Raw genomic sequence first — 11359 nt, 5'->3', positions numbered from 1 at the left:
TTGTACAGCCTTGAATTGTCATTGACTTGGCTATAACCCAAGGTAATAATCTCCTTGGTCTCTTTCTGTCAAGAGGCTTCTGTGTGAAGCCTCTCCTCTGGGGAGAAGATCCCTAGGATACAAATTTTTGTCCTTCATCAGCATGATTTCTTCAGCCTACTTTTATCAGGGTATCTCTTTGGGGGGAAAAAAACAGATTTGTGAGGGGATAATCTATCACCAGATGATACATCCCTATAATCTTTGGTCCAAAAATGTACTCTTAGTATGACTGCTTTCCCTGTCCTATCTAACCTCCTAGTTAGATTTCTTTTATCATTTAAAAGGCACTTAACTCTCCGTATCTTTTTGAAAAGGAATTATATGGCTAATAAAGAAGGTCTGAGCTCCATGTGTTTTGACATGCACTAAAGTAAGGCTTCAGTGTATGTAAGGGAAGCCCTAGGAGATGATTTGGTGTCATGAATAGGTGGATTAGTTAGGTCCGTGGTTTCTCTAATGTAGGCATCATGGATCAAATAATAAAGTTAATTCAGTTCAGGTGAGGACATGCCCTGTGACTTCTTGCTCACTTTCTGCCATAGCACCAGTGCTGAGCAAGGAGGGTAGTAGACTCTTGGTTAATACTGAATGAAATATGACTGACCTGAAAGATACAAACATGATTAGGAGACACTATTCACCCTCAAAGAAATTAGAATCTGATTGGGATGAAGAGGAAATTGCATCACAATTTTGCCTCTCTGGTTTGTGTGGATTTGAAGTTTTGTTTTTAAGTTATTTGGTTTATTTTTAGGATAATGATACTGTTTTTACTTGATGAAGATACTGTGTGGCAGGTAAGACCTTTCCTTTGGCTCTGAACTTGTTTTCTTTCCCCTCCAGTCCGGAACATGCCCCGTGTGCCGCCGCCATTTCCCACCTGCCGTCATCGAAGCATCTGCCTCTGCTTCCTCCGAGCCTGACCAGGATGCCCCACCTTCAAACGACAGTTCTGCGGAAGCCCCCTAAATCTCAACACTTGAATGAGATCATTCTATCAAAGTAAATCTGCAAATTCCTTCTAAATCTGATGTGCAAATAATTATATATAAATAAATTTAAAATGCTATATATAGTCTATGCCATAGTTTAGAAAGAAGAATATTAACCTTTCTAAACTAAATTTAGGTTCGCATAAAGTACTAAACATTTTCAAGCTGAATGTTGAAGCAGTGCATCCATTTTCTTTAGTTGCATATGTTGATATTAATTGTAAAGTCAAGCTTACCAATTAACCCTCTCCGGAAGAAATAATCACGTATGTGGCACACATTATTGGTTTTGTCTGAAGTACTGCCACTAAGTGATTGTAATTAAGCTCTCCTGTTTGCATCAAATGTGAAAACTGTGATCACAACAGTAGTAAAATTTGGTTTCATTGGAAATAAAGAGAATTCTAAAACATGCTTTTTCATTGGTCCCTTTGCTTTTGCTACATCAGAACCTCTTGGTTCATAATACTGAGTGGTTTTTTAGGAAGGTGTCTGCTCTTTCATCCTTGTTTAAAATTAGGACTTTTTAGAATGCCAAACAAAAGCCAGAGTTTTAGCTAGAATATGACAAAATGTTTAAATCTTAAATGTAATCCCCCTGGAATGGTTAGGTAGTAAAATGAACTTTTTTTCCCCTAAATGGCGGATGTGCTTAAAAGTAAGGTTAGTAAAGCGTGAGTGCTTTACAGTGGTTGGTGCTTGAAGTAAGGTTAGTAAAGCTTATGAACAATCTGGCGTGCTTAGTGCTTGGTGTGATGAGATGAATTAGATGGCCTTATGAAATCCTTTCTACTTGGTTACAGTTATACTTGAGAACATGGCACCTTTGTTTAATAAATATTGGTTCTTAATTTATAAACTTATAAATAAATACATTTATAATAAGTGTAAGTGTAAATACATTTAAGTATATGTATTTATTTATAAATTTATAAATATTATAGTTTAAAATAACCTTGGTTCTGAAATACTTCAGAAAGTCTGAAAACAAGCATAAAGTGTTTCAACATCCATTCTGTTGTATCCTGAGGGGAAATCTGATCCTTACTAGAAGGTTAATTATACCACCTTGTATAAAGGATAAAATTGATGGGGTACAGAAAAGATTTGGCCACATTTTTTACAGTATACCTAAACCTTACTGTGTTATAATTTATTCCTTTAGAGAATTCCTGAACAAGGATTATTCATACTACATTTTTAGCATTTATTTCTTTACACTAATTTATTCTAATAAAATTATTCACCTGGAAATAAATGATAAAAATAGGTAGTTTCAGAGTAAGCCACAATGAGCCCTGGGTGAAAAGGAAGTAGATTTATATGATCACCTAGTGACTATGAGCAGGACTGAACATGTAACACAGTTCCTTTCTTATTTGTCTTTCTCTAAAATAGAGAAAAGAAGATCCTGACCCCAGATTTGCCCTCTGAAAGGGTTGTGTTCACATATTTCTATAAAAGTGAGGAAATGAGCTTTCCTTAGTTGTTTTTATGGGAAAGTTGACACTTGGGGTCATCCATAATTATATAACCGCAAAATAAGATTGCACAGTTTTCCATTTAGGTGATCACACCCAGTAGGCAAATAATGTACAAACAAGGACATAATATTTAACTTACAGATGTGATTTGCTGTCAGCACCAGAGAATGATGTGTGTTAGAATGCCACATTTGAGCAAGTAAAATTGTAAAGCACGTCATGAGTGTACATCCATCTGAGTAGTACGTTGATAATTTAGTTTGGACACATAAAAGGAGTATTTCTATGGCTTCCCAAATGCAAAATTACATTTTATTTGTGTAATTTTCTCTGAGTATTTATATTCCATCTCGTTTCTCCATTCTTAAATGAATTTTCACTGTTGGCACATTTGAGGCTTAAATATAAGGAACATAACACTTGCATTCTAATTTTTGCATATATTGTAAATGTGTGTCTGGTATTTACAGCAAAATACTGTGTATCCTTTTATGGGTAAAACAAAACTGAACATTGCATGCATGTAATGTGGTGACTTTGTAATTTAGGGGTTCTTTGGGGCTTCTGTGACTTTGGAAGTGCTTACATTCAGGCCTTAATGTTGCATTAGCTAGCATGTTTTCCTTCTGATGTATATAGTCACTGTTGTATAAACTAATCTTTGCTTGTTTTCTACTCTGTGATCTTTCCATACCATATTTCATTGATGATCAGTTAGTGTCAAAGAGTCAAATCAGATTAAAATTAATTCTCATGTGTATATTGTGGAACTTTGTGGCTGGTGTGATTTTTAATTTTTTTCTTTTCTTTTTCTTGTTTTCTCTTTTGTTGTTTCCTTCCTTTAAGTAATATTGATCAGTTGTGACACTCGTTAAACTGACATTGCTACAGATTCTTCTGTAGTAAGTAAGCCACACATTATATTTAGGCAGTATTAAGGGACGTCAGTTTTCTTCTCCTAGATAGCAGCTGTCCCAAAGAAAATATTTCTTCTTTGCCTGTTAAGATTTAGGTATTATCTGCCAGTTGTTAAGAGGTTTTGGTTCCAAATTCAACCAGCAGTGTTGAGAGCTGAACTTAAGATAACTGTTGTACTTTTTGCTTTCCATCTGTTCCTATCCTTCATTCTTGGCTCCCTACTATCTGTAAACAGCTGCTATGAAGGAGAAAAGTTGAATTAGAGTTGGCTTAAAAATTTTCTTCAAGAAAATTGGGATTTTAGGATTTTCATTGTAACAAGTTGATACAGGCTGAGGCGGAAAAGTTCAGATACCAAAATACAGTTTGATTCTCTGAAACACTGTTTGGATCCTTTTGGAAAAGTTAAGGAATATATGAAGGTAAATTAGGAATAAGTATAAATATTGATAAAAGTATTGTTTCTCTTATTTCTCTATGTTAAGTGACTTGACCTAATAATTTTTTTTAACATTTTCTTCTTCCTTGTAATATGAATGCTGATATTTAAAGGTAGATCCATGTGGTTTTCTGTTGTGTTTCTTAATTGTTTATCTCTGAGCTAACTAACTCTTAAGATTATTTGTGATTTGGATTTATATATAAGCTGTTAAATATGTATGAACTGTTAAAATGGAATGCAAGTTTTTCAAAAGCCCAAGTCTAAATGTAATGATTGGTTTATTGTTCAACAACCCCAGTCCATCATTTTCCGTGTAAATCATAAACAATAAACAGGATGTACTCAGTGGTCCTTTCTAATATTTAATTGTGCAGTCACATCACTTCTATAATTTAACCCCTGAAGGATTTAGCATTAATGGCAAAGAACACAGCTATTAAGAGAGTCTGGAATAGGCTCCTGGGCACATGATTTTTTAGTCCTTGAACTGTGACCTAAGAAGGCCCTAACAGAGAGCCCAGCTGTGCAGAAGTAGTTGGTGGACTTCTGGACGGGCTCTGAAGGAGCAGTGTCTGCCTTCTCCTGCCTAATAATCTTAGCAATCCTGTGGGTTCAGCAGAGCCTCATTTCCACACTGACTCAGGACTGCAGAAACCCTCAAAGTTTCAGGACAGAGGTCCACCTCTCCTCAGTGGTTTCCTCCAAATCAGGCATAGGACTGTTACCAAGTCTACCTGTTTAGGAACATTCCCCGTGACTTCCCGAGGATTCACAGACCTCACCCATTTCAGAAAGGTAAATTGAGTGCTGATAGATATGCACACATTACATTAGAAAACTAATCATTCTTTTTAGAAGCTTTAGAATGTTTAGAATTATGATTCTCCCTTAATAGAATAAACGTGTGCTAGAAAAATACAGTTTCAGAGCAAGAAAGGAATGCTACATCTCTTTGTTAGTGCCAAATCATTTTATAATTGTGTCATATGATTTTCATTCACCCACTGCCTCCAGAGTTAGAGCCACTCAGCACTCCTACAAGGGATGGGTTTCATTGTTAGAAGAGTGTCACCCAAATGTTCCTAAAACAGCACACATGTGACACTAGACAGAAAGGTCCTGTCTCTTTTGTGTGGTCACCTCTTCATACTTTCCCTCAGGCTTCGCGTTTTTCTCAGTTCTTAACATGGTACCCTTCCAGACCAACCTGGCATTGGCTCTTTCAATCGCTCTCTTAAAATATGTTGCTCAGCACTGAACACAGTTCTTCTGTGGTCTGATGAGAGTATGGTCCAGAGGCGTTATTGCCTGCTTCAAAGTGATTCTCATGACTGTTATGATTGGAATATGTTGATGTTACCTATTATCATCACCATCATCATTAGGCAAGCATATCTATTGTCTTGCTGACTTTATAGTCATTGCTAATAAGCCAAGTCCATCCTAAAATTACACAATTTCTTCTTAACCTAATTGAAGGACTGCATTCATCCTTATTAAATTTAACTCCTAAAATCCTTATGAATTCTGATTCTTAGCCTTGTGTCAGTTTCAGTTTTTGATGAAGCATGCCTTTAGTTATTTAGTGGCTTTGTCAAAGTTGTTCATAAATATTAAATAGAACAAGATGAAATACAGACCCTCTTAAGAAAACCACTAGACTGTACTCTAGGCGACTTTGATCCATTAATCAGTACTTTACAGTTGTTGAAGTGCCTACCAGTCACTTAGGTGTTCATGGTTCTTCATCTTGCCTAAAAGGACACCATAAGAAATTGGCTGACAATCTGATTGCACTGTCTATGGAAGGAGCCTAATCTACTTACTAATACATTAAATCAAGAAAGGAAATGAAGTTAGCTGGAAATGCCTTATTTTTTTTTTTTTATGTCTTTAATGTTTATTTTTGAGAGAGAGAAAGAGGGAAAGAGAGGGAGAGAGAGAGAGCAAGTATGGGAGGGTCAGGGAGAGCGGGAGACATAGAATCTGAAGCAGGCTTCAGGCTCTGAGCGGTCAGCACAGAGCCCAACGCAGGGCTCAAACTCCGTAACTGCGAGATCATGACCTGAGCCGAAGTCTTAACTGACTGAGCCACCCAGGTGCCCCAAGGAAGTGCCATATTCTTAGTGAAACCACAGTACCTCCTTTTCCAACTGCTCACAGACTGTCTGTTTATTTATCTGCCCTAGAATTTGATAAGTGTCAAGCTCATTTTTATAATTTTTAGAACCTACCATTTTTTCCTCTCAAAAATTGTGATATTTGATGTAACATGACCCTGACAAGTCACTTAATTGTTCTGCTTCTGTTTTTTCTATAAAGTAATGAATCTAAATTATAGGTTCAGTACTACTGTTTGTGCATGGGAAAAGGTTTGAAAAAAATGTTCTCTGTTGATACGCAAAGTCATGGGGAAATATGGTTGCTTTCCATCACTGTTTGATTTTTGGTACTACCTTTTAGGATTGATGAACATTTCAGATGAAAATCTTACAAGCGTCTTAATCACCTTTCAGAAGTTGAAAGATTCTGACAGGGGAACTTTATTAAATAGAATTTAATAATTTTACTAAAAGGCTTCATGCCTGGATATGGCAGTTTCCTCCATCTTGTATTCTTAGTTTATAATCAATATGCAGTTTTTATAGTGAAAATTGAAGATGGGAAGGTCTTTATCTTTTCAGGAAGATTCCACCTCTTAGTCACTGTCAGTAAGAGAAATTCTGCAAGCCATTATGATTTCTTTTCATTATAACGCAGCATTTCTTGTTAACAAAATTCATTGGAAAAAATGCATTTTTACATTATAAAACTAGTTCCCACTTACGACATGCTAAGTATTAGACATTGTTCAGGCTCTCTGTTTTAGTTCATCTTCATAATGAATCTGCAGGGAAGGTTGTTTCATTCCAACTCTACAAATTAAAAAATTGAATCCTGGTTCTTAAGAGCTCAAGGATTCTTTATAATTCATGCCATCTTCCTGGATAGGAGCAACCTATCTGATCACTGTTAATATTTAGGTAATTTGTTTGAAATGAAGTCTGAGTTTTAAAAATGAGGGAAAAAATGGAGTGGGGGAGCTGTTGAAAATTCTAGAAAGTATTTTGTTCGTTTTTCCTTGCCATATTATTTTGGTAAATTGTTACAGAGAGATATTTTTGCCTTAAGTAATGTACTGCTGACTAAAGCTCTAATGTCCTCTTTAGTAAAGTTTTTTAGTCATCATTAAGATCTGATGAGAACCTCCTAGCTGCCTGACAGTTTGGGATCCTTAAATTATCCTGCCGAGACTCTGGCCTGAGATGTATGGCATGCTCTTGTCTCTTCAGCCAGTGCGAACTCACTAATGTAGACACCTGTCTGTAAGTGACTTAGCCCTACCCTTTTCAGAAGTCTCTGGATTTTTTCCTTAATTCCCTGAACAATTGTAATCACGTCAGAGTAAAGAACCTACCCACAAATGGTTTCATCAGTAGGAATAGACATTTGACAGAGCGTTTCCTTTTGATTTCAATCCTTAAATGCTATTTTAAATTCTTTCCAGGCACTTAAGCTATGCCCTAGTTCCATTTGTCTTTTACTTATGTTGCTGTTGTTAATAGAACCCAAGTGTTAATGGCTATTATAAGGGGCTTCACTACATACCATCATCCTGACCAACCAGTCTTTGGCCTCAACAAATAATTCCTCCTTTTGACTAGCTATTCCAAGTACCCTCAAGCCTGAGGAATCTATAGTTATGTTGCTATGTTTGTAGGTTGAAGATCTCTTAGGAGGTTTTGGCCCTGTGACTCCCAGCAGATCGTGATATCTCACAACCAGGGAAGTTGGAAAGTTGATCTTCCAGAGATGGGGCTGAGCAGAATGGAGGAAAGAAGAAAACCTAAAAGTGTTTTACCTTATTTCCCGTGCTCTACTTTTATTACTTTTCCCTCCTACTCCATGTGTTCTGTGGCATTTACACGTAAGCATCCAGTGTGTTTTTACCCTGAAATTGGTACATAAAGCAGGCGTTTCTGAAGCATTGCTTTCCTGCTGGCTGTGTAGCCTCTGGGGCAAGATACCTTACACGTTTTGGTAACCATGTGGGAACTAACATACCCTAAAAACTATCTTACTAAAGGCTTGACAGGGAGTAAGCACCACTGTCAACTTGCCAAATTTACTACATTGTAACTCAAAGCAGCTGAATGCTGTTTGGGTTATAAAGAACAGAAGGAGGTACAGAAAGATGTAGGGTAGTGAGTAAATCAGCAAACATTTGTTGAGTGCATATTATATGCCCGGAACTTTTATAGGTAATTTTATATGAATTATCTTAGTGAATCCTAACAAAAATTCTTAGAGGTAGACTATTCTAATCTCCAAAAGGCATCAAAAGGTTCAGTAGCTGCCAAGGGTCACATATCTAGTAAATAAGAGAGTCAGGATTTGACCGGTGCTCTGTTGTATTGCTTTCTGCATAGGTAAGTGAGTTAACACTCAAGCTAAATATAAATAAGGTAAATTCCAGCTGCAGTACTGGTAGTTCTTACACACTCACCCACAAGTTCAGTAGCCCCTTATAACATTGTTTCAGTGGAGATGAAAACAGTAAACATTGGGACCCACAACGACTCAGAAGTTGGTAACTACCAGTGTTACACAGAGAATAAACCCAAAGAGGCTAAGGAGAGGAGCCTAAACACATTAAATTGATTTATTCTCCTACCTGCAAAACGATCTCACCAGACGCAGAAGTGTATGTTAACTCTCAAACCCACTGCGGAGAGAATTCTGCCTCCACCATTTTTCTCTTGTCAGTCCCTGCGGCACCCACAGTTCCAGTGACCACTATCCACATCTCTAAATAAGCAAGATCAATGATGTATGTAGTCAAAGGAAACCTGCCGTATTTCTACAGAATGGTAAGGCAAGTTGGTAGAAAGCAAGTTGTGATTAGGGGTAAATGTCAAGTCCCTACTGTTACACTAAATCCACTCTACATGGTCTTGTTCTGTCCTAATTAGTCTCAGTCCCAGACGGCTAAGCCTTTTGGTTAATGAAAACCCATGGCCTCATCATGTCCAGTAACAGATACCGCAGGAGGCCGAGAGAGCATTGCCAGAGCAGCTTCGCAGAAGTTGCTTGTCTATTCATAGACTGCTTTGCACTTAGAATCAATGAAAAGTTAATGATTACATCACCAATATACACCCTCACTTAAGGAGGCAGTGGTGCAGCCCATGACCGGACAGCCAGCAAATGTTGGAGCTAGGACTTAAATTCAGGTTTTTTTGACCACAAACTTTCTTACTGGTTGACCAAAAGCTATTCTCTTGATTTCTTGCCCAGTGTAATTCTTTGGTAAGCCAGGGCAACAGCTAAGGCTAGATCAGAAATCGGTTGCATTTGCTTACAAACCTGCTTTGTACATAGGTCCTCAGCTGCAAGCAGACAGAGTGGGAAAATAGTGGCAAGTAAGCAGATCAAGCCATTTACTTGTGAGTTGCTTTTTCTCTGCTTCCATTTTTGGGTCAGTTTTTTTATGTTTGTTTGTTTATTTTGAGGTGTGGGGAGGGGCAGAGAGAGGGAGAAAGAGAATCCTAAGTGGCCTCCATGCTATCAGTGGAGAGCCCAACATGGAGCTCGATCCCATAAACCAAGAAATCATGACCTGAGCCAGAATCAAGAGTCAGATGTTTAACCAACTGAACCACTCAGCCTCCCAGGTCAGTTTTAAGTTAGGAAAACTTGAGGAGGGGAGGGGAGGGAGAGAGTGTGGGGAAGCAGAGCGGAAGAGCTGGTCTCCAGAATGAGACCAAATAAAAGCAAATGTTAGCAGTTCTCCAGCTTCTGGCAATCGAGAATTTCTCCACAGGTATTTGCTACATGTTAACCGTCTAAGGGGTTTTTATAAAGATATGTCAATATTTTTTAAAAAGCATATTTCAATAACATTTCAAAAATACGTGTGCAATTAAAAGAAGATACAACAAACCCCCATCGTCTATCTTCATGGCTTTAAAAATTTAAGAATGATTAACATTTTACCATATTGGCAAAAAAACCAAACAAACCACATATGTATATTTAGGTATATATAGCTGTTCCTTTTCCTCAAAAACAGGCAGCGTCCTCTAGGAAAATTGACTTCAACCTGCATACACAGACTCCTTCTCAGACACCCTCCTGAAGCCCTATGGGTCTCCCACAGTCAAAGGTGATGAGCTTTGCCTAGCTCATCACCTGTGATCACTTGGCTGGAGGCAGTATCGTGGAATACTGGCCCAGAGAGTGCCAGACTGGGAATGAATGTTGCCTGAGGTGCAGGAAAGGTGGGGACGGGGCCTGAGAGCTGTCTCCGTCCACAGTCCACAGCTCTCCTTCACTGTGTGCCCACCACCTCTCCTTTCCCTGTGGGATGTGCCAAAGTCGGTCAGCCCAGCAGCAAGGTAAGCTTCCCTCCCTGCAGGCTCTAAGAGACTGCGTTATCGTAACGCCCTGCTCCCAAATCACTGAGAAAGTTTAGTTGCACTGCATTCAGGAAGACATCCATAATTCATGTCTCAAAGCATTAGTTTGTCCTTCTTGGGTTGGATTCTCTCTGCAGAAAATTCTACCATCTAACCTCTGGCCCATAATTCACCCCTGCAAAGTCTGCAGGAGGCCTCACGGGAAACAACATTTCTTCTGCTCTGAGCCTGGAGGTTAAGCGCATTTCATCTATTCCAGACTGGAGTCTAGGCGGCCTTTGCGTTCCTGAGAGCTTGCCCTGCAGCAGGCCCACTATTAAAATGAAAGTAGAGGGTGAAATTTGGGGCTTTTTAAGTATGGCAATACTGATTAGTAATCACTAGGAGCCCGGTGATTGCTTCATGGTCCTGAAGTAGAAAACCTGCTGCGTTTAAAAAAAAAAAAAAAATCACAATGAAGGAACATTTTGTCTTGTAAATTGAGTAACAGCATTCCCCTGTGACCTGTTAATGTCAAACATGTCTACAAAAGCGAGGATAAGCTTCTTTGCACCCAGGGAGAATAGTTTTTCTTTAGAAGTACAAATTTAGGGGTGTTCTCTGCAGACTTTCTTGAAAGAGCCTGAAAAGAGGGAAGCTGAGGCAATATTTACACACTCCCAAACATAAGTGAAGGAAAACCCCTCAATCCTGCCCATTATTCTGGAGATGACAGGTACTAGTCTTTTCTTATTCTTCTCAGTCGCTTCTTCCGTCCCTCCACTCCTTCCTTTGTTTGCACCTTCTTTCCTTCATCAGCCAGGTTGCCTGAGTTTCAATCCCAAGTCCAGCTGTGTGCTAGCTATGAAATCTTGGGTAGCTTACTTGACCTCCATGTGTATGTTGCCTCATCTATAGAACAGGGACAGGCTGCATTTCTCTCGTAGGACTGTGAGTTAATACGCATAAAGTACTTGAATCCCGTCAGGTACATAGTAAGTGTTGGGTGGGAACCCTTAGTCTGCATTTCCCTTGTTTCCTTCC

General features: G+C 38.5%; 1 protein-coding gene across 1 annotated transcript in view; it reads left to right on the top strand.

Annotated features, from left to right (window-relative positions):
- The window catches only part of PJA2 (praja ring finger ubiquitin ligase 2), a 69769-nt gene extending 65543 nt beyond the window's left edge, over nucleotides 1-4226 (top strand). Inside the window, exon 10 of the mRNA XM_049647693.1 lies at nucleotides 886-4226. Within this exon, the coding sequence (XP_049503650.1) occupies nucleotides 886-1011 (126 nt within the window). The 3' untranslated portion in view covers nucleotides 1012-4226. The remainder of the gene's footprint in view (nucleotides 1-885) is intronic.
- The last annotated feature ends 7133 nt before the right edge of the window (nucleotides 4227-11359 follow it).

The sequence above is a fragment of the Panthera uncia genome (genome assembly GCF_023721935.1).
Source record: "Panthera uncia isolate 11264 chromosome A1 unlocalized genomic scaffold, Puncia_PCG_1.0 HiC_scaffold_17, whole genome shotgun sequence".
In the NCBI taxonomy this organism is placed as follows: Eukaryota; Metazoa; Chordata; class Mammalia; order Carnivora; family Felidae; genus Panthera; species Panthera uncia.
Note: the sequence above shows the minus strand (reverse complement) of the source record. Positions and strands in the feature narration are given on the sequence as shown.